We start from the raw sequence: 23,928 nt of genomic DNA, 5'->3' as shown, positions 1-23,928 counted from the left end.
CATGAATAGAGTAGACAGGGAGCATCTTTTTTCCCATGGTAGAAATGTCTACCTAATACCAGCATTGAAGGTGAGAGGGATAGGTTCAAAGGGATGTGAGGGGTAAGTGTTTCTTTTATTCAGAGAGTGATAGATGCCTGGAATGTGCTGCCTGGGGTGGTGGTAGAGGCAAATACATTTGAGGCTTTTAAGAGATGTTTAGAAAGGCACATGAATATGAAGAAGATGGAGGGATGTAGACATCGTGTAGGCAGGAGGGATTAGTTTTTGATTTACTTTTTAGCTGGTTCAGCACAACATTGAGGGCCAAAGGACCCGTTCCTGAGCTGTACTGTTTTATGTTTCATGGTCAGGGTGGAAAATCTAGCAAAAATAAAAAAAAAGGAGGAATATGCTGCCTTTAAAATAAAACATCAAAGACGAAGCTGCCACAACAACCATTAATACTTCAGGGAGGATTGAGAACACGCAAACCTGATAGGATTGGACTTTCTCTTCAGAGGCCGCTGAATATTTAGGCCAAGCTCAAATGTATCGCACCTCGTGTTCTACTCTCTCTCACAAGTGACAGTAGCAGTCCTCCAAAAAAGAGAAAAATCTCTTGCTGAACTTAATTTTAAATAATGCTGCAAGTTTGTATTTTCATAACAATGGACGACATTCATTTCCTACTCTAAAGCAGCATCAATTCTCTGGAAAGGTGGATTATAATATTGTTCACTTAACCCCCCCCCCCCCCAGACAAACTACAGCAAGAGTGGGTATATAGAACATCTTTATACTGTGTATGAATAATGAGGTGTCACTCTCAACTGCTGTGAGATGAAACTAAGGAGGTCTGTTCCGGTTCTGCTTTCCAGTTGTAAAATCATGCTGTTCGCTCAAGTGAAGCTCAGTTACAGATGGAATGCAGCACCTTTGACCTTTGTCATTAGCAGCTTCCTTCACTCAAGGCTCTTCCTGTGGTAGAAGTTGTGTCTGTTTAGAGTCTGCTCAGTTTATTGAGTGTCATTTCTACATTCTGACTCTAAGGCAGGAAATGCACCCCACATGTGGTACTAGAAAAACCAAGTTCTGCTTTTTTTTACATTAGTCTTACTCTACCTCTGTTTGATATATAGACTGACGTATTCACTATTTTGCAGCGTTAGAGATTCAACAGAATTTTCTTTGTTTGGTCTAATGGCTAGGCTTCTTTGTTTCTCCAAACTTTTTTTTTGGTGCAAATGATCAGCAGTTAATTCTTTGCACATGCTAAATGTGAAATGTAACAACATACTTGCCAACCTGATGGCATGAATATTGACTTCCCCATCCAGGGAACAAATTCCACCCTTCCCCCCCCCTATTCCCCCACTCTAACCTATAAATTCTTCTCACCTGCCTATTACTTCCCTCCAGGTCCCCTTCTCGTTGTCTTTTGCATATTGTCCACTCTCCTCTCCTGCCCTTCACCTTTCCCACCCACCTGGCTCCACCAGCCTCTTTCCCCTCCCCTCACCTTTTTATTCTGGCTCCCCCCCCCCCCCCACCCCAGTCCTGAAGAAGGGGCTCGGCCCAAAGTGTTGAATGTTTACTCTTTTCCACTGATGCTGCCTGACATGTATTCGTGCGTAAGCGTACTCGTACACACACACATACACGTGTTTAAAGGGAGCATTGCAAACAAGACACTGATAGATTTAAAGGGACCAAATGTAATGGGGCCCTTGGTGATATTAAACAAACTGCAGGAAATAAAGCTGCCGTGAGTTTAAAAACAAAAGTCATAGGAAATAGGGCCTCAGTAAGTTGGGAAAACAGTGTAGGAAACGGATAAAGAATTTAAATGTGCAGAGAGCAGGGTTGCAATGATTTTAACCAGAGGTAGAAAACAAAACCAGGTTAGCCAAATGCCAAACCACAAGGATTTCTCAATAGTAGGTTATCTGAGTTCTCCTATTATATTGAATGCATTTGCTCCAAGTACAAATACTTATACTCAAAAACAGTTTCTGTAATGCTATCTGGTATAGTATTCTGACCTAAACAGCAATCTACCACATCAGAACAGCTTCAGAAGTATTAGGGCCAAGTTAACTAGAATGGTATTCTTCCACTGCTTCAGATCAGTGACGTCCGGTGCTGGAAGCATTCAGCCAAATGAAGACAAGAGAATTTGCAAAGCAAACTGCCACAGGGCACAATACAACAAAATATGCGGGAATATGCTGAGCAGAAATGTAGACAAAAGCAGTACAGCACAGAAACATGGCTCACAACGTCATGCCAAACTAATTAAAGTAATGATACCTCATTTAAATCATTCCTTTTGCCAGTACATGGTTCATAATCCCCCCATTCTCTGCATATTCATGTACCAAACCAAGAACCTCGACACATCTATCGTATTTGTCCCCACCACCACCACCCAGGCAGCACATTAGAGTTACCTACTGCTCTCAGTAGGAAAAAAAACTGGCCTCACACATCCTGTTTGAATTTATCCCCTCTCAACTTGAAGGCATGGTCTCAACATTCGACATTATGATTTTGGGAAAAGAGATAACACTGTCTACTCTATCAATACCTCTCAATTTTATAAACTTCAATCAACATTTCAAGAGGGCCTAAAATCACGAAGAGGTACTACCTCAGATCAGATGTGACAACCAGCTGAATTTAAGCATATTATTAAGCAGAGGAAAAATGTATAGAATGTATGAGTGATGGCCATCAAGGTAAGTTTCTAATACCATCAAAACTTATTTTAAAAACACATACAATTCAGCCCCATGTTCCACAATATAATCAAGGCTGATCATTTATCTCAGTGCTTCATTCCTGAATTAACACCACCTCCCCCTAATCCTTTGCTCTCCTGCCACTTTAACCATTCCCCCAATCTTTCTGTCCTTCTGCAGACAGCCCGCTTCCTAAACACTGACCTCTCCTCTACCCATCTTCATATCTACAAAGTCATCAATTTCTTCATGCAAATCATTGACATAGAACATGAAAAGCAGTCCCAACTCCAACCCCTGCGGAGCACCACTAGTCACCGGCAGCCAACCAGTAAAAGCTCCCTTTATTCCAACTCTTTGCCTCCTGCTAGTCAGCCAATCTTCCATCCATGCATGTACCCTTCCTGTTATACCACAGGCTCTTATTTTGTTAAGCAGCTTCATGGGTGGCAGCTGTCAAAGGCCTTCTGAAAATCCAAATAAACAATATCCACAGACTCACCTTTGTCTATCCTGCCTGTTATTTCCTTGAAGAATTCCAAAAGATTTGTCAGGCAAGATCTCACCTTGATAAAATAGGCTGTAGTCAGCACGGTTTTCTCATGTGCCCTGTAACCTCATCCTTAATAATGAACTCCAACATCTTACCAACCAATGAGGTCAGGCTAACTGGCCTATAATTACCCCCATTTTCTGCCTCCCACCCCTTTTGAAGAGTAGAATAACATCTGCAATTGTCCAGTCCTCTACAAACACTCCAGAATCCCATGATTCTTGAAAGATTATTACTAATGCCTCCACAATCTCTTCAGCTATCTCTTTCAGAATGCTGGGGTGTAGGCCATCTGGTCCAGGTGATTTATGTACCTTCAGACTTTGGCAGCTTCCCAAGCACCTTCTCCCTAGTAATAGCTTTGGCACTCACTTCTGCCCCTTGACACTTTTGAATTTCTGGCATGCTGCTAGTGTCCACGCATTATTATCTGTCCATTGTCACGCCAGTCTCTCATTTACTCCTTATTTATCTTTAAAAAATAAATTTTATACTCATATTATAGGCTAGCTTACCTTCATATTTTCTCTTCATATTTCTTTCTTTATGGCTTTCTAGTTGCCTTCTGTTGGTTTTTAAAAGTTTCCCAATCCTCTACCTTCAGACTAATTTCTGTAATATTATGTTCCTTCTCTTTTGCTTTTATAGTGTCTTTGATTCCACTTGTCAGTCACATTTGCCTCATACTCCTTTAGAATACTTAATCTTTGGGAAGAATCTTTCCTGCACCTTCTGAATTTCTCCCAGGAACCCCAGCAATTGTTGTACTGCTATCATCCCTGTTAGTGTCCCCTTCCAATCAACTGTGGCTCTCTCCTCTCCCATGCCTCCGTAATTCCCTTTTCTCCTCTGATAATACTGATAGATCTGATTTTGGCTTCTCCTTCTCAACCTGCATATTATGATCATTGTCTCTTAAGCTCCCTAACCAAATCTGGATCATTGCATAACAGTCCAGAAATGATGTTCCCCTAGGTTCATCCACAAGGTGCTCTAAAAAGCCTTCCATAGCCATTCTACAAATTCCCTTTTTTGGGAAAATCAGGTTGGTGCTGGATACCAACATATTGAAATCTACCTGAATATTGAAATTCCCCATGATCATCACATTGCCCTCTTTACATGCCTTTTCTATCTCCTATTATAATTTGTAGCCCACATCCTGATTTCTGTTCGCAGGCATGTATACAACTTCTATTCTGGTCTTTTTAACCTTGTAGTTTCTTAACTGTACCCACAGGATTTCTACACCTTCAGATCCTATGCCACCGCTTTCCAAGGATTTGATTTCACTTTTTCCCCCAAAAGAGCCACCCCACCCCCTCTCACAAACAAGGGAAGATCGGCAGATGCTGGAAATCCGAGCAACACATACAAGATGCTGGAGGAACTCAGCAGACCAGGCAGCACCTAAGGAAAAGAGTACTGTCCACGTTTATGTCCTGCTGAAGAGTTTTGGCCGGAAACGTTGACTGTACTCTTTTCAATAGATGCTGCCTGGCCCGCTGAGTTCCTCTGGTATTTTGTGTGTGTTACCCCACCCCCTCCGCTTGCCTGCTAATCTTTTCGATACAATATGTATCTTTGGATGATCGGATCCCAACTGTGATCTTCTTTCAGTTATGACCAGTTTCATACCTCCCAATCTCCAAGACAGAAATTCTTATAGCGCAGTGATTCTGTATACAGTGTGCATTTAAATATAACACCTTCAGTCCTGTATTTATCACACGTTTTGATTTTGACCCCATTACAATTTAACTCATCCCAATCTTGCCCTATCATCTGTTTGTCCTTCCTCGGTCTCACTACTCACGACATCTGCTTGAAAACCAACAGCCTTATCCTCAGCCCAATCACTCTGGTTCCCAACCCCCGCCAAATTAGTTTAAACCCATCCCCACAGCTCAACCAAACCTATCCCCAAGGATATTTGTCTTCCGTAGGTGCAAGAGTAACCCATCCTTTTTGTACTGGTCTTATCTTCTGCAGGAGAGGTCCCAGTGATCCAGAAATCTGAATCCTTGCCCTCTGCTCCAATTCTTCAGTCACACATTCATCTCCCAAATTATCCTATTCTTATTCTCAGAGATTACCACCCTGGGGTCCTGCTTTTCAGCTTTCTGCCTATCTCCCTCTTCTCTTGTCAGGACCTTCTTCCTTTTCCCACTCATGTTGTTGCGGTGCGTATTGGTATCAACTTCCCAGCTGTTCACACTTCCCCTTCAGAACGCCAAGGTCCTGATCCAAGACACCTCTGACTCTGGGAGTCAGCATTCCAGTCTCTTTCATGTCCACAGAATCCACTTTCTGCTCCTCTAACTATGGAAATCCTCCATCACTTCTGCACTCTTCTCCGGCCCCCCCCCTTCCCTTCTGAACAACAGAGCCAGAGTCAGAGACCAGGTCCTGCAGCTTCCATCATCGTCATTCTCACCACCATCCCATCCCCCACCCTCAATGGTATCCAAAGCAGTATATTTATTGAGAGGCAACAGCCACAGAGGTTTTCAGCACTGGCTGCCTATTCCCTCTTCCTCTCCTAAGAGTCACCCAGGTACCTGCCTCCAGTAACTTACTACATTCCTGTGGTTCCCATCACCTCTTTACGTTCCTGTATGAACAGAGTTTGCACATCTCACACAAAGGTCATAGCACTGCCTCTGAACCCGTTCTCAGCACACTAGCAATGTATTAATAGAAAATCAAACTCGTTGGAAACTGGTTTACTGAGAACGTCCCCCTGTTCTCACCCAAGCCTGACCACTCCAACAGTGAGCTGCTCCACACCCCTGTGCTAATTGTAGCCTGCCAAAAGGAACAGTAAACTGCAGATTTCTTTTTCAAACCTCACGCTGCATCACCAACAGACAACCCCTCACGCTGATTGCAGTCCGCCGATGTATAATGTTATACATCATCATCATGAAGTGCCTTGAGAGGCCATGGCCCACATTAGCTCCCGTGTAAACTCAACCCACTACTAGTCACCTTGCTCTGAAACAGGGTCAATGCAGATGCTATCCCTCTGGCCCCACGTTCACCCCTGGAGCATTGGAGTTAAAAGACACCATGTTGGACTATTGTTTATTGGCTACAGCTTTGTCTTAAATACTATAATTCCATGCAAACATCATCCATCTCCAAGGCTTGGGAATCAACACTTCCCTTTGCATTTGGGTCCATGAATTCCGACCAACGCACTGCAAGTCAATAAGGATAGGCAACAACACCTCTGCTATGATTATTCTCGACACTGATGCTCTGTACACACACAACTGCATAGCCAGGGTCTGCTCTAACTCTATCTACAGCAGGGGTTCCTGACCTGGGGCCCATGGACCCCACTGTTAATGGTAGGGGTCCATGGGATAAAAAAAATCTACAAGTTCACGGATGATATGCCTATAGCGGGCCATATGAGTATAGGAAGGACAGCCTGAGGACCTGGTGTCATGACAACAACCTTTCTGTTGCCATCAGCAAATCAAAAGAGCTGACCATTGACTTTAGGAAGGCGAAGCAAGGCATGTGCTCCTGTTTATAGTAACAGTGCTGAGGTTGAGGTGGTTCAGAGCTTCACGTTCCTAGGACCGAACATCACCAATTGTCTGTCCTGGTCCGAGAAAGCTTACCAGCACGGCTACTCCCTCACAAGTTAAAGACATTTGGTGTGTTCCTGTTGTCCCTCATCCTCTGACAACCAAATTCAACTCCTGTCCTTTGCATGTGGCTGAGCTACCAAGCCCAGTAGACCCAGTTCTACCGATAGGAGAAGGGATAAATGTGGGTTACTGGCACCTGAAAAACCAGTCGCTCGGGCAGATGCGGCTCGTCAGCTGCGGTTGGCGGCTCATCTAGGAAAGTGAAAACTCTGATCTCAAACCTCCACTGCCTTGCAGCGGTACCCACGCATGGGGCAAGCCCCAAGGCAAAAATCCAGAGCTGGAGTCCCTGAGGCAGCCCCACATCAAGTTCAAAGCAGACTGGCAACTCCTGTGACACCACTGATGCCAAACTATAATTGGTCTCTGCTTTTCCTTTGGATTCGTCAGCTGTGTGGAGAGGGGGAGCCTGCTGCACAGGCAACATTTTGCTCTCCGTAGTGCACTGCCCTGGCGTGCATACTGGTTTACTTATCACACTGAGAGCTGGGACGCAATACCAACTGCCCAGGTGGAGGGCCCCCTTGTAGCACATGCCCTCTAACCTAGCCAGCATCCTGGTAAACATGTTATGATATAGTATGGGCCTCTGTCAGTCAGGGTTGACTAGGCCTAGGCACTACAATAGGAGAGCAAACTATCACCCATGTCGCAAGCTTCCTCTCTCCACGCATCAGATGAACCAGGCAGAGGTCGATACAGTTTGTCACCAGCAGTGTCACAGGTGCTGCCAGTCAGCATTGAACTCAACGTAAAACTGCCTTAGGGACTCCACCTCCGCGCCCCCCCCCCGCCCCATCTTCGGGGTTTTCTCCCGAAGCACCCCCCCCATGAGTGGTAAACAGCAACCAACTCTGCCATAAAGATATCGCCAAATTACTGAGTGGGTGCCAGATGAAGAAAACTAACCTTATTGTCTTAAAAACGCACACAACAGGAATTCTGCAGATGCTGGAAATTCAAGCAACACACATCAAAGTTGCTGGTGAACGCAGCAGGCCAGGCAGCATCTCTAGGAAGAGGTGCAGTCAACGTTTCAGGCCGAGACCCTTCGTCAGGACGAAGTGATGCTGCCTGGTCTGCTGCGTTCACCAGCAACTTTGATGTGTGTTGCTTTATTGCCTTAACTTTTATTAGCTGTTTAGCAAAGTTTTAAAAAGGGCCAGACTGTACATTAACAACATGTTACTGTTTGCACTAAACATAGACTATGTCCAGTAAAAACTGACTATAAAATCCATCACAACATGAAGTCAAAGAAAAGTAAAGTATAACAAATTGTATTAAAAGGTTGCATACTCAAACTAGGTCATTCACCATTTTACTATAAATATCATGGTTTCTGATACGGCACATATGTAACATATTGTTACCAAGCGGTACAACTTCACAGTAATGACCACTGCCTCAGTGAAATTCTGAGCAGTCACTAGGCCAGTCTTCATTGACTACACTTGTACGAGTAATTTCTCACTTACCTGACAGGAGCTTTGAAGAGCTTTTAAACTTATTTTCCTCTCCCTATCTTCTGTAGACAGGAATTAATGCAAGCCAAACATAAAAGAGAATTCCTCTCTCTTCCAGATTTTTTGAAAATTGTGAACGTTGACAAGGTAGGTTTGAATGAGAAAGGCATTCCACTCCTTTTGGAAACACTTCCCAAAACTTCAAACCTCCCAAGGAATACAAATGAAACCCAATCCATGCTTCAGAAGGTGGGATAATCATTATACTTTAAGTTTATAAACCGTGTGATCCAAGGGAAGAGAAGATTAAATGTTACGAAGAATGTAAATAGAAACTGTGACCAAGTTTGTCCTGTAACCAGTTGCAGATTAGGTTTGATGTGATTACAACACAAACGAAATCAATTCTGTGATCGCCTTTCAAAGTGATGTAACCCCTTCACCATGCACAAAACAACAGGGTGTTTTGAATTTTCACTCACTGAGATTAGTTTTCATTTCGCTTTACTGCTGTTAGTTTCACCTGTTGTTTTGAACACAATTAAAATAGCTTATTTTATTAATTTATTTGGTTCAGAGTAAGCTGCAGAGAGTTGTAAACTCAGTCAGCTCCACATGGGCTCTAGCCTCTGTAGTTTCCAGGACATCTTCAAGGAGTGATGCCTTCATCATTAAGGATGACCATCACCCGGGACATGCCCCCTTCTCATTGCTACCATCAGGACGGAGGTACAGGAGCATGAAGGCACACACTCATTCGTAACATTTAATTCAGGAACAGCTGCTTTCCCTCTGCCATCTGATTTCTAAATGGACATTGAACCCATGAACACTATCTCACTATCTTTATTTCTATATTTTGCACTACTTATTTAATTTAACATATATACATATATTTTAGTGTCAAAAGGTTGCTTTGATGCAACTAGTGTGGCAGTGTAGCGGGCAGAGCTTATTGCTCTCATTTTCAGCTTCCACCGCTGGCTAGAACATTCAGCTCTCCTTTTTGCAGGTCTCTCCCTACCTGTCCAACAGCAAGCCTCAAGTAGTGCCCCCTCGCTGGCAAAACACGGAAACTGAACTCCGTTTGGACTCAGGCTGAACTACAGAGGACGAGGAAGAGGTCTGGCCCCTGCACACATAGCACATAGACTCACCAATGTGTGGACATGTCCTGCTGTCCTGCTGCTCACGAACCAGATCACCAGCTATGGGTAAATAGCCCCACTGCCTCGTGGGCAGCCTCGGGAGAGACGAAGGCTGCGGGAGTAAACCCAGACAGCAAATCCGGAGTGGAGCCTCTAAGGCGGCTGGACATCATTGAACATCCTTCCGGCAGCTCCTGCAGTCAAGCTGGTACCAAACATATTGCTTCATAAGCTTTCGTTTGGACTACACTGGTGAGGCCAACAGGAGTATCTTGACAACTGGGCATCTCAGGATCTCCATACCTTCCACCCAGGCTTGTGATGATAATCATCATCACCCGTTGTCCTTCGAGACTGGCAGATGCCAACCACTATATATACACATACACACACTTAATGTAATCCCATTTTTTTCCTATTATTATGTATTGCATTGTACTGCTGGCACAAAGTTTGCAAAGTTAACAAATTTCACGACACATGCCAGTGATATTAAACCTGATTCTGATTCTCAGCTTCACCTCATTCTAAAACACTGAACATAATCTTTTAATGCTCCTTAGATGTGGAGACAGTGCCAGAGGATGACAAATATTACACCCTCATTCAAAAAGAATGCAAGGATAACCACAATGACTGCAGGCTTAAACAATGTCTTTTAGAAGCTATGATCCAGAATATGATCAATAGTCACCTGGAGGAAAATTGATGAAATAAGACAAGCCTTTTGTTAAGGGCAAATCATAGCAAACTTGTTAGAACATTTTTGAAGAACTATTGCAGGTTCATTTATAATCAAAGTATGTATGCAGTATAAGCTCTGAGATTCTTCTTCTCCAGATAGCCATGAAACTAAGAAAAACCATCGAAGTCATCTCAAAGAGAAACAGCAAACCCAGACCTCCTGCACAAAAAAAATGGCAACACAACCATCAACCACCTCTCCCACAAATGAAATGCAATAAGAACTTTGGCCCCCAAATCTCCCACATAAAAACCTAACAAAAACACAACACTATCATCAACCCACCAAACTCCCCCTTCTCCCACACGAAAACTAACAAAAAGGCAAGAAGATCGGCTCCCAAATTCCCTCCTCCACACAAAAAAACAAGAAAGGACAAGCAAAAGCACAGAATGTAAAAACAATAAGACGGAAAAAGTCCCTAGTCCAACTCTATAAACGCAGAACCTTAGTAACATCTTCCATTTTGACATTGAGTACATAGACTTCCGGTGGCACATAAAAGGCTTTGCACATTACATAAAAGGAATGTTCATAGTAGGGACATGAAGTTGGGTGGACGATATTCAAAAGAAGGCCTTTGTGAGATGTTGTTTTGTGGACTGGAGGAAGGTGAATATTAATATTCCCTTTGGATCTGTGTTAAGACTATTGCACTTTCCGATATATATTAGTGACCAGGACTTAGGGGTGCAAGCCAAGGATTCTAAAATGTGCAGATGACAGGATTGTGAATTATTTGGGCAACAGGGCAAAATTACAGTGTGATAGAGAGGCATGTGGAAAAGAGACATTGATGTGTTATACAGAGAAATGGAAGGTGATGTCTTATGGAAGGAAGAAACATAGAAACATAGAAAATAGGTGCAGGAGTAGGCCATTCGGCCCTTCGAGCCTGCACTGCCATTTATTATGATCATGGCTGATCATCCAACTCAGAACCCTGCACCAGCCTTCCCTCCATAACCCCTGATCCCCATAGCCACAAGGGCCATATCTAACTCCCTCTTAAATATAGCCAATGAACTGGCCTCAACTGTTTCCTGTGGCAGAGAATTCCACAGATTCACCACTCTCTGTGTGAAGTTTTTCCTAATCTCAGTCCTAAAAGGCTTCCCCTTTATCCTCAAACTGTGACCCCTCATTCTGGACTTCCCCAACATCAGGAACAATCTTCCTGCATCTAGCCTGTCCAATCCCTTTAGGATTTTATACGTTTCAATCAGATCCCCCCTCAATCTTCTAAATTCCAGAGAGTACAAGCCTAGTTCATCCAGTCTTTCTTCATATGAAAGTCCTGCCATCCCAGGAATCAATCTGGTGAACCTTCTTTGTACTCCCTCTATGGCAAGGATGTCTTTCCTCAGATTAGGGGACCAAAACTGCACACAATACTCCAGGTGTGGTCTCACCAAGGCCTTGTACAACTGCAGTAGTACCTCCCTGCTCCTGTACTCGAATCCTCTCGCTATAAATGCCAGCATACCATTCGCCTTTTTCACCACCTGCTGTACCTGCATGCCCACTTTCAATGACTGGTGTATAATGACACCCAGGTCTCGTTGCACCTCCCCTTTTCCTAATCGGCCACCATTCAGATAATAATCTGTTTTCCTATTTTTGCCACCAAAGTGGATAACTTCACATTTATCCACATTAAGTTGCATCTGCCATGAATTTGCCCACTCACCCAACCTATCCAAGTTACCCTGCATCCTCTTAGCATTCTCCTCACAGCTAACACTGCGCCCAGCTTCATGTCATCCGCAAACTTGGAGATGCTGCATTTAATTCCCTCATCCAAGTCATTAATATATATTGTAAACAACTGGGGTCCCAGCACTGAGCCTTGCGGTACCCCACTAGTTAGAGAGGCAATATAGATTAAAAGACATTATTCTAAAAGTGTTGCAGAAACAGAGGGCCTCTGGGAAAATGGCTGCTCAAATCACTGAATGTGACAAGGAAGACAAAATATTTTTTACAAGATGCTGTTGCAGGCTCAAATGGAGTACTGTGTCCAATTCTGTTCAACATATCATAGGTGGGATATGAAAGCATTAGAGAGGGCCCAGAAAAGATTTATGAGCTTGTTACTAGAATGGGGAATTGCAGTTACAAGCATAGATTAGATGGGCTTGGGTGATTTCTTTGAAGAATGGACCGAGGGGATATTTGATGGAGGTCTAACAAATCTTGAGGAATCTGAACAGTGTGGATAGTTTAGGGTGATCACTCTGGTGGTGTGTTCAAGGACCGCACATCAAAGGATAAAATAAGGGGAAGATTGTTGAGAGAGAATCAAGGAAAAGCCATTTTATGCAGTATGTGGTTGGAATATGGGATGCAAAGCCCACAGATGCGGTCGACTCAGGTTCAATTGTGGCCATCAAGAGGGAATTGGAGGAATAAATTAATTTTACTTATTTATTGAAATACAGCATGGAATAGGCCCTTCAGCTCTTTGAGCAGTGCCACCCCGCAATCCCCCTATATAATCCTAGCCTAATCATGGGACAATTTACAATGACAAATTAACCTACCAACCGGTATGTTTTGGACTGTGGGAGGAAACCAGAGCACCTGGAGGAAACCCGTGCGGTCACAGGGAGAATGAACAAACTCCTTACAGGCAGAAGTGGGAATTGAACCCTGGTCACTGGTACTGTAAAGTGTTGTGTTAAACACTACGCTACCGTGCAGCCCAATAAATCCATGCTGGAGACAAACCTGCAGAGAAAATGTTGGTGGATGGAACTTGAGGGTTGATCTAATTGAGGATTGATCTAATTGAGAACTGAGAAGGATACAATAGGCCAAGTGATCTCCTTATACGTTGCAAGTCTGATCCAGTGTTGTCTTCAACAAATTTTTTTTTTGTTCTTATTAGTGCTGGTACTTACTAGTGCAGCTACTTTGGATCTTTGAAAGAGTTACTCAACTATTCATACCGTGCTATTTCCCATTACTCTTTCAAATCCCATTTGGAAAGATAATAATGACTCTGCTTCCATCACCCCTCCTATAATACTTTATACTTTATTGTCGCCAAACAATTGATACTAGAGTGTACAATCATCACAGCCATATTTGATTCTGTGCTTCGCGCTCGCTGGAGCACAAATTGAGAGTAAGTATTAAAAAATTTAAATTATAAATCATAAATAGAAAATAGAAAAAGGAAGATAAGGTAGTGCAAAAAAAACCACAGGTCTGGATATTTGGAGAGTCAGGATCCGTTCAGCAGTCTTATCACATTTGGAAAAAAGCTGTTCCCAAATCTGGCCGTATGTGCCTTCAAGCTCCTAAGCCTTCTCCCGGAGGGAAGAGGGATGAAAAGTGTGTTGGCTGGGTGGGTCGTGTCCTTAATTATCCTGGCAGCACCGCTCCAACAGCGTGCAGTGTAAAGTGAGTCCAAGAACGGAAGATTGGTTTGTGTGATGTGCTGGGCTGTGCTCACAATCTTCTGCAGCTTCTTCCGGTCTTGGACAGGACAACTTCCATACCAGGTTGTGATGCACCCTAGAAGAATACTTTCTATGGTGCATCTATAAAAATAATAAATATCCGTACATGGCAGATCTTAGAAACAAAATGTATGAACACATTTCTTCAGGTTACTTCTGTTTTTTTTCCACTAATTAGTTGAATCTGGCCATTGACTTCTCGATTTGCTTAACTAAACCTCTACAACATTGTGACTACTTAAATATCTCTTCAAATGTCACTGCCCGGCGAAGGGTAATCCACCTGGAGATTGCTCAAGTAAATGATGTACAACATCCCTGAGTATATCTTTGCTATACCTTCTTCAAGGTTTAAGATGGCACCAAACAAAACTACTAACTACTTTATTTATCACACCTTTTCTCAACAATGATCACTGCAATCAATATGCTGTAACTTTCCTTTTGGAGTTGAGCTTTTGAACCACCTGCACAAGCTGGCATTTTTTAGAACATAGAAAACCTACAGCACAATACAGGCCCTTTGGCCCACAGAGTTGTGCCGAACATGTCTCTACCTTAGAAATTACTAGGCTTACCTATAGCCCTCTATTTTACTAAGATCCATGAACCTATCTAAAAGTCTCTGAAAAGACCCTATCGTATCTGCCTCCACCACCGTTGCCGGCAGCCCATTCCACGCACTCACCACTCTGAGTAAAAAACTTACCCCTGACATCTCCTCTGTACCTGCTCCCCAGCACCTTAAGCCTGTGTCCTCTTGTGGCAACCATTTCAGCCCTGGGAAAAAGCCTCTGACTATCCACACGATCAAGGCCTCTCATCATCTTATACACCTCTATCAGGTCACCTCTCATCCTCCTTTGCTCCAAGGAGAAAAGGCCGAGTTCACTCAACCTATTCTCATAAGGCATGCTCCCCAATCCAGGCAACATCCTTGTGAATCTCCTCTGCATCCTTTCTATGGCTTCCACATTCTTCCTGTAGTGAGGTGACCAGAACTGAGCACAGTACTCCAAGTGGGGTCTGACCAGTGTCCGAAATAGCTGCAACATTACCTCTCGGCTCCTAAATTCAATTCCATGATTGATGAAGGCCAATACACCGTATGCCTTCTTAACCACAGAGTCAACCTGCACAGCTGCTTTGAGTGTCCGATGGACACAGACCCCAAGATCCCTCTCTTTACCATTAATACTATATTCTGTCATCATATTTGACCTACCAAAATGAACCACTTCACACTTATCTGGGTTGAACTCCGTCTGCCACTTTTCAGCCCAGTTTTGCATCCTATCAATGTCCCTCTGTAACCTCTGACAGCCCTCCACACTATCCACAACACCTCCAACCTTTGTGTCATCAGCAAACTTACTAACCCACCCCTTCACTTCCTCATCCAGATCATTAATAAAAATCACCAAGAGTAAGGGTCCCAGAACAGATCCATGAGGCACTCCACTAGTGACCAACATCCATGCAGAATATGACCTGTCTGCAACCACTCTTTGCCTTCTGTGGGCAAGCCATTTCTGGATCCACAAAGCAATGCCCCCTTGGATCCCATGCCTCCTTACTTTCTCAATAAGCCTTGCATGGGGTACCTTATCAAATGCCTTGCTGAAATCCATATACACTACACCTACTGCCCTTCCTTCATCAATGTGTTTAGTCACATTCTCAAAAAATTCAATCAGGCTTGTAAGGAATGACCTGCCCTTGACAAAGCCATGCTGACTACTCCTAATCATATTATACCTCTCCAAATGTTCATAAATCCTGCCTCTCAGGATCTTCTCCATCAGCTTACCAACCACTGAAGTAAGACTCACTGGTCTATAATTTCCTGAGCTATCTCTACTCCCTTTCTTCAATAAAGGAACAACAGCTGCAATCCTCCAATCCTCCAGAACCTCTCCTGTCCTCATTGATGATGCAAAGATCATCGACAGAGGCTCAGCAATCTCCTCCCTTGCCTCCCACAGTAGCCTGGGGTATATCTCATCTGATCCCGGCGACATATCCAATTTGATGCTTTCCAAAAGCTCCAGAACATCCTCTTTCTTAATATCTACATGCTCAAGCTGTTCAGTCCGCTGCAAATCATCACTACAATCACCAAGATCCTTTTCCATAGTGAATACTGAAGTATTCATTAAGTACCTCTGCTATTTCCTCCAGTTTCATACGTACTTTCCCACTGTCACACATGATAGGTCCTATTCTTTCATGTCTTATCCTCTTGCTCTTCACGTACTTGTAGAATTCCTTGGGGTTTTCCTTAATCCCAAGGCCTTCTCATGGCCCCTTCAGGCTCTCCTAATTTCCTTCTTAAGCTCCTTCCTATTAGCCTTATAATCTTCTAGATCTCTAACATTACCAAGCTCTCTGAACCTTTTGCAAGCTTTTCTTATCTTCTTGACTAGATTTATTACAGCCTTTGTACACCATGGTTCCTATACCCTACCATAACTTCCCTGTCTCATTAGAACGTACCTATGCAGAACTCCACACAAATATCCCCTGAGTATTTGCCACATTTCTTCCATACTTTTCCCTGAGGACATGTGTTTCCAATTTAAGCCTCCAATTTCCTGCCTGATAGCCCCTTACTCCAATTAAATGCTTTTCTAACTTGTCGGTTCCCATTTCTATTTGCAGTGTGAACTGACGTCTCCAAGGCCCAGGACGTTTGCAGCCTGGCTTGCATGGGGAGAATTGCATCAGCAAGTCCCAGGCACAGGAGTGTATCAAAGTGGCAGGACTCAGGGTTGAGAGCAAAAATAACCCACTGTTTGGTCGATTTAAGCACCAGACCAGATTGAAAAGGACAGAGTGTCAAATTGACAATAAACTGGACTGGTCTAAGAACACTGAGGCTGTCTACAAGAAGGATCAGAGCAGTCTCTATTCCCTGAGGAGACTGAGGTCCTTTAACATCTACCGGACGATGCTGAGGATGTTCTACGAGTCTGTGGTGGCCAGTGCTATCATGTTTGCTGTTGTGTGCTGGGGCAGCAGGCTGAGGGTAGCAGACACAAGCAGAATCAATAAACTCATTCGTAAGGCCAGTGATGTTGTGGGGATGGAACTGGACTCTCTTACGGTGGTGTCTGAAAAGAGGATGCTGTCTAAGTTGCATGCCATCTTGGACAATGTCTCCCATCCACTACATAATGTACTGGGTGGGCACAGGAGTACATTCAGCCAGAGACTCATTCCACTGAGATGCAGCACAGAGCATCATAGGAAGTCATTCCTGCCTGTGGCCATCAAACTTTACAACTCCTCCCTTGGAGGGTCAGACACCTTGAGCCGATAGGCTGGTCCTGGACTTATTTCATAATTTACTGGCATAATTTACATATTACTATTTAACTATTTATTACTATTTTTCTATTACTATTCTATTACTAGTTATTACTTCCATGACTATTACTATTTACTAATAGTAGTATTACTATTTTTATTACTATTTATTATTTATGGTACAACTGTAATGAAAACCAATTTCCCCCGGGATCAATAAAGTATGACTATGACTATACTATCCAGAGGCAGGGGATGGGATGATGTTCAGCTCTCTGCTCAAGCAGGGTGACTCATCTGTGTGCTGAACTGAGGCTGCAGCCTGCATCTGATGGGCTCCTGAATTGGCTGTGACTGGCTTTGTGACTGTGGAATCATGTTCAGTTCCCAATGTTATTGCTTACTTTTATTTTTCGCACAAGTTATTTTGTTTCTGCACATTAGGTGTTTGATGGTCTTTTATTTAAATGGGTTCTATTGGGTTTCTATGTTTTGTGGCTGACTGTAAGGAGACAACCCTTAAAGGTTGTACATAGTATACATACTTTGATAATAAATATACTTTGAACTTTGAAGGTCTTGATATCATTTCCAACCAGCTGTGCCCAAAGTTGGCAGATATGCATATGCAGAACTCTCAGGTCGTCAACCCCAGTCTGCAGCTCCAGGAAGACCACTGGTCAGAGCTGCATTTCAAGTTCAGTCTACAATCCATATTCAAATCTGAATACTGGTTGCTGTTGAAATTAATATTTGATATATACCCAACTCCAGAATACACCCTAACAGGAGGTGCCAAACCTGATCATACCAAGTTTGGCAGAACCTTGAGGGTTCACAGAAAGTTAAACACATGCAACAACTACTTAGCTCTCTTATTGCAAGATGACTCAAGATACTTAAGCATTTCCTAATTAGGGATGGTCAGCACGGCTTTGTGCTGGCAGGTCACATAACTTGATTAGGCTTTTTCTCAAGGAGGAAATGGATGAAGGCAGTGCAGGGAATATTAGCAAAACACTCAACAAGGCCCATCACATTAGGCTCATCCAGAAGGCAAAGGTGCATGGGATCTGTGGTCACTTGGCTGTTTGCATTCAGAATTGGCTTTCCATAGAAGATAGAGGGAAAAATTGATGGGTTTTGGTCTGGCTAAAGGGCCTTGACTGGTAGTGAATCACGGGGATTTATACTGGGACCTCAACTTAGCATGTTCACACACATACAACTTAGTATATTCACACACATACAAAGGTTTGTAGCATTATAGTTAACATAGATTGTCAAAGGATTTAGCAGGATATAGATCAATTGCAGTTATGAGCATAGAAATGGCGCACAGAGTTTAATTCAGGTAAGTGTGAGGTGTTTCGCTTTGGAGGGACAATTGTAAAAGTACACAGTTAATGTGAAAAAGACTAAGGAGCTGGTAGTAGACCTGAGGAGAGCTAAGGTACCGGTGACCCCTGTTTCCATCCAGGGGGTCAGTGTGGACATGGTGGAGGATTACAAATACCTGGGGATACGAATTGACAATAAACTGGACTGGTCAAAGAACACTGAGGCTGTCTACAAGAAAGGTCAGAGCCGTCTCTACTTCCTGAGGAGACTGAGGTCCTTTAACATCTGCTAGACGATGCTGAGGATGTTCAATGAGTCTGTGGTGGCCAGTGCTATCATGTTTGCTTTTGTGTGCTGGGGCAGCAGGTTGAGGGTAGCAGACACCAACAGAATCAACAAACTTATTCGTAAGGCCAGTGATGTTGTGGGGATGGAAATGGACTCTCTCACAGTGGTGTCTGAAAAGAGGATGCTGTCTAAGTTGCATGCCATCTTGGTCAATGTCTCCCATCCACTACATAATGTACTGGGTGGGCACAGGAGTACATTCAACAAGAGACTCATTCCTCCAAGATGCAACACAGAGTGTCATAGGAAGTCATTCCTGCCTGTGGCCATCAAACTTTACAACTCCTCCCTTGGAGGGTCAGACACCCTGTGCCAATAGGCTGGTCCTGGACTTATTTCATAATTTACTGGCATAATTTACATATTACTATTTAAATATTTATGGTTCTATGACTATTTATTATTTATTGTGTAACTGTAACAAAAACCAATTTGCCCCTGGGATTAATAATGACTATGACTAATGGCAAAATCCCTAACAAAATTGATGTACAAAAGAATTTTCAGATCCATGTCCATAGTTCCCTGAAAGTAGTCACAAAAGTCGGTAGGATGGTAGAGGTGGTGTACAGCAAGCTTGTCTTTATTGGCCAAAGCACTGAGTTCAAGAATCAGGAAGTTATGTTGCAGCTTTATAAATCTCTACTTAGGAGGCATCTAGAGTATTGTATTCAATTCTGAGTGCCCCATTATAGGGAGCAGGCCAAGGCTATGGAGAGGGTGCAGAAGAGCTTACTAGAAAGATGCCGAACCAACTCATAGGCTTGTTTGTTCACTTCCACTGATGCTGCCTGACCTGCTGAGTTCCTTCAGCATTTTGTGTATGGTTCTTGTGTTTACTCGGAATGCTGTCTGAATTGGAGGACATGGCCTAAAAGGAATTGTGCTGTTAGGAGTGGTGGTGGGGGCAGTTACGAGAGAAGCATTTAAAAGACTCTTAGATAGGCACCTGAATATACAAAGAATGTGAATATGGACCATGTGCAGGGAGAAAAAGTTGGTTTAATTAAGCACTATTAGTTTAATTAGTTCAACACAATAACATGGGGCAAAGGGCCTATTTTTGTGCTGTACTGTTCTCTGTTCCATGTACCTCATAGGCAAGCAATCAGAAAAAAAAACTACCACATATAAAGTCAGAGTTACAAGGGAGGAAACTTAAAATCCTAGTTCAGAGATCAAGGGATGTTATAAGCCACCAGAGAATTTGCTGCTTCACTCTGTTCTTGCATTCTTAGGATTAATTTATGACTTTGCAATATACTCAAAGACTCATCAGTTATACAACTACAACAATGAAAATCAAATTAATCAGTGGTCTAAAATAAACAAAATCATCAACATCATTGCAAGCTATTTGACGCCTGTGTCACACTGACGGAGGAGGAATCAGTTTCTAACATCTGCTGTGCACTTTAGACTGCACAGTCCATCTTTTACCCTTCCCCCCACCCCCATTTCCTCTTGGTAAGCAAAATTTCTGTCTTTACAAAGACCATCAAAAACATACCCTCAACAAACAAGATGATCAAAGAGACATATTGCTAATCAGCACCATTTGGATTAAAACTCAAAACCAAAAGCCAGTGAGGAGTTAACTTACTTGCTTTCCTCATTGTCTCTGCATAGCTTTACCTCGAATTGTAATTCAGTTCATCAGGAAGTTGCGGTGCATTGGGTAAATTGCAGAAATCTTTAGACAGGAACTCGTATTTCAGTCACTGACTACAACAAATACATTTCATGGCACAGGAAAAAAATGCAATTTCTCAAAATCAGATTGAGACGACATGTCACCTTTGACACCCATAGTTGTTCAGCAGGCAAGCTGTCAAATGCAGCCTGTGCTAGCTTTAAAGACAGCAGTGTGAAGCAGACAGAAGAGCCAGGTGTTGCTACTTAGGAGGATTTCCTCAAGGGGGGATTAATTCAATTAGGCAATGTGACACAAAATGCAAGTTCAGCATGTTAAACTATTAGCTTCATTGCCAAAAGGTCTATTGAACTTCTATTTACTCTAGGGACAGAAAAAAACAACAGAATCACAAATAATTTTTGAGAGGTATATTTATAATCACATTGTATAAATGAGATGGATTTTCACTGAAAAGGAAAGGGGAGATAAAATCTGGTTCTCTGGACCACTGCTGCATCTAAGTAGCATCTCAGTCGTCGCTCATTCTGTCTTCTACTCTGTTGCTAGCAGTTCCTTACGTAGCCTGTTTCATGGACGTACTAAGCTCAAGGAGACACAAAATGCTGCAGGAACTTGGCAGATCAGGCAGAATTTATGGCAGGGTTTCCCAACCTGGGGTCCATAGCATTAAAGTAAAAGTTTGGGGACCCCTGATCTATGGAAAGAATCAATACTTCGGGTCAAGACCCCTCAGCAGGAATTCATTTGTGTGTCCTGATGAAGGGTCTTGGCCCGAAATGTCGACACTATTCGTGTCGGCCTGACCTGCTGAGTTCCTCCAGCATTGTGCGTGTGTTACTCTGGATTTCCAGCATCTCCAGAATCTGATGGCATGAACATCGACTTCTCTAACTTCCGCTAGGCCCCACCTCCCCGTCGTACCCCATCTGTTACTTATTTTTATGCACACATTCTTTCTCTCACTCTCCTTTTTCTCCCTCTGTCCCTCTGAATATACCTCTTGCCCATCCTCTGGGCCCCCCCCGCCCCTTGTCTTTCTTCCTGGACTTCCTGTCCCATGATCCTCTCGTATCCCCTTTTGCCTATCACCTGTCTAGCTCTTGGCTCTATCCCTCCCCCTCCTGTCTTCTCCTATCATTTTGGATCTCCCCCTCCACCTCCAACTTTCAAATCCCTTACTCTCTTCCTTCAGTTAGTCCTGACGAAGGGTCTCGGCCTGAAATGTCGACTGCACCTCTTCCTACAGATGCTGCCTGGCCTGCTGCGTTCACCAGCAACTTTGATGTGTGTTGCTTGAATTTCCAGCATCTGCAGAATTCCTGTTATCTCCAGAATCTCTTGTGTTTAGCTCAAAGAGAGGCGACTCTCCTTCCCACAGCCATTGGTGTTAGCACGTCACCATCCCTGACGTGTCGGTAATACGCTGTGGATCTGTCCCTGACCTGTTTTTTCTTCAATGATGCCACAAATATCTATCTTTTAATGTGACAGCCGAAATCTTAATGCATTATGACCAGAATTGGCCACAGCTTGTTCTTCAAACCATGCATGCTGTTTTCAATTCATGCTGAGACTTTTATCATAAATACTTGTAAGAAGTAGTTAATGTCATCTGTAAAATAACTGAATATTATATTTAAAGACAAATTTGTGAAAGAGCTGGGTGGTGGTGTAACCCATTAGACTATTGTCCTTTTGGATGTGGCAGCATGGTATGATAGCAATTAGCATAACATTATTACAGTGCCAGTGTCTCAAGTTCAATTCCATTGCTGCCTATAAGGAGTTTACACATTTTCCCTGTGACTGTGTAGGTCTACTTCGGGAGCTCCAGGTCCCTCCCATATTCCAAAGGCATACAGATTTGTAGGATAATTGACCAGAATCAGAATCACGTTTAATATCACTGGCATGTGTCGGGAAATTTGTTGTTTTATGGCAGCAATACAATGCAATACATAAAAATATAAATCTGTAAATTACAGTAAGTATATACAGTATATAAGAAAAAATAAATTGAATAAGTAGTGTAAAAAGAGAGGAAAAAATTTTAAGATGCCCTCAGTCTTGGAGAGGCTAATGCCCAAGATGGAGCTGGCTGATTGTGCAGCACTTTCCAATCCTTTTCAGTATCCCCTCCATACCAGATGGTGATGCAACCAGTTCAAATGCTCTCCATGATACATTTGTAGAAATTTGTGACTGTCATTGGTGACATAACAAGTCTTCTCAAGTTCCTAATGAAGTATATCTGCTGTCGTGCCTTCTTTGTAATTGCATCAATATGACAGATCTTCAGAGATGTTGACACCTAAGAACTTGGAACTGCTCACCCTTTCCAATCCTGATCCCTCAACGAGAACTGGTGTGTGCTCCCTCGACTTCCCCTTCCTGAAGTCACAACCAATTCCTTGGTCTTACTGATGTAGAGTGAAAGGTTGCTGTTGCAACAGCACTCAACCAACTGTCCAATCTCACTCTTGTACGCCTCCCCATCGCCATCTGAAACTGTGCCAGCAATAGCTGTGTCATCGCCAAATTTATAGATGGTACTTGAGCTGTGCCTAGCCGCATGATCATGGTATAGAGAGAGAGTACAGCAGTGGGCTAAGCACCATCCTTGAGGTGTGCCCATGTTGGTTATCAGCAAGAGGAGATGTTATTTCCAATCTGTACAGACTGGTCAATGATCCATTTGCACAGCGAGGTACAGAGTTTTTTGATTAGAATTGAGACTATAATTGCATTGAATATTGAGCTGTAAGCAATAACCAGCAGCCTGGCATTGGTACCATTGTCCATTGTCCATTACCATTGTCCAGGTGATACAAGGATAAGAAGAGATCCTGTGAGATTGAATCCATTGTAGATCTATTCATAGTCAAATTGCAGCAGGTCCAGGACCCTGCTCAGGCAGGAGTTGATTCTAACCATGACCAAACCCTCAAAGCACTTCATCACTGTAGATGTAGGTGCCTCCTGTGAATAGTCATTGAGGCAGCTCACTGTCTCTTCACATGAGTATAATTGGGCAGTGCAGGCTCCTTAGCCGAGAAGGACCTGTTACCAGGCTGCATCTCTAAATAAAATATTAAAAAATAAAGTACAACCTCCACTCCCTATTCAAATATTTGTAATTCCCTGGGTCAATGATAATGATAGTGACGTCACTCAACATCAAGAAGACAAAAGAAATGAAAATTAACTTCAGGAAGACAAGAGGTCCTGAGCAAGCCCCACTATTCATAAATGGTGAAACTGTGGAAAGCGTCTCCAGTTTCAAGTTTTTGGGGATGAACATCATCGAGGAGCTCTCTTGGTCCGTCAACACAACCTCGATAGTAGAAAAGGCACGACAGTGACTATACTACCTGAGGTGCTTAAGAAGAGCTAATCTGCCGCAAAAATTGCTGGCCAACTTTTATTGATGCGTGATAGAGAGCATACTGACAGTGAGGTACTGCAGCAAGACAGATCACAAAGCACTCCAATGGGTGATTAGGATG

General features: G+C 43.1%; 1 protein-coding gene across 1 annotated transcript in view; it reads right to left on the bottom strand.

Annotated features, from left to right (window-relative positions):
- The window catches only part of cep85l (centrosomal protein 85, like), a 343,531-nt gene extending 323,112 nt beyond the window's left edge, over nucleotides 1-20,419 (bottom strand). The window contains exon 1 of the mRNA XM_072251606.1: nucleotides 20,369-20,419. Within this exon, the coding sequence (XP_072107707.1) occupies nucleotides 20,369-20,381 (13 nt within the window). The 5' untranslated portion in view covers nucleotides 20,382-20,419. The remainder of the gene's footprint in view (nucleotides 1-20,368) is intronic.
- Nucleotides 20,420-23,928: the final 3,509 nt, after the last annotated feature.

The sequence above is a fragment of the Mobula birostris genome, chromosome 2, assembly GCF_030028105.1.
Source record: "Mobula birostris isolate sMobBir1 chromosome 2, sMobBir1.hap1, whole genome shotgun sequence".
NCBI lineage: Eukaryota > Metazoa > Chordata > Chondrichthyes > Myliobatiformes > Myliobatidae > Mobula > Mobula birostris.
Note: the sequence above shows the minus strand (reverse complement) of the source record. Positions and strands in the feature narration are given on the sequence as shown.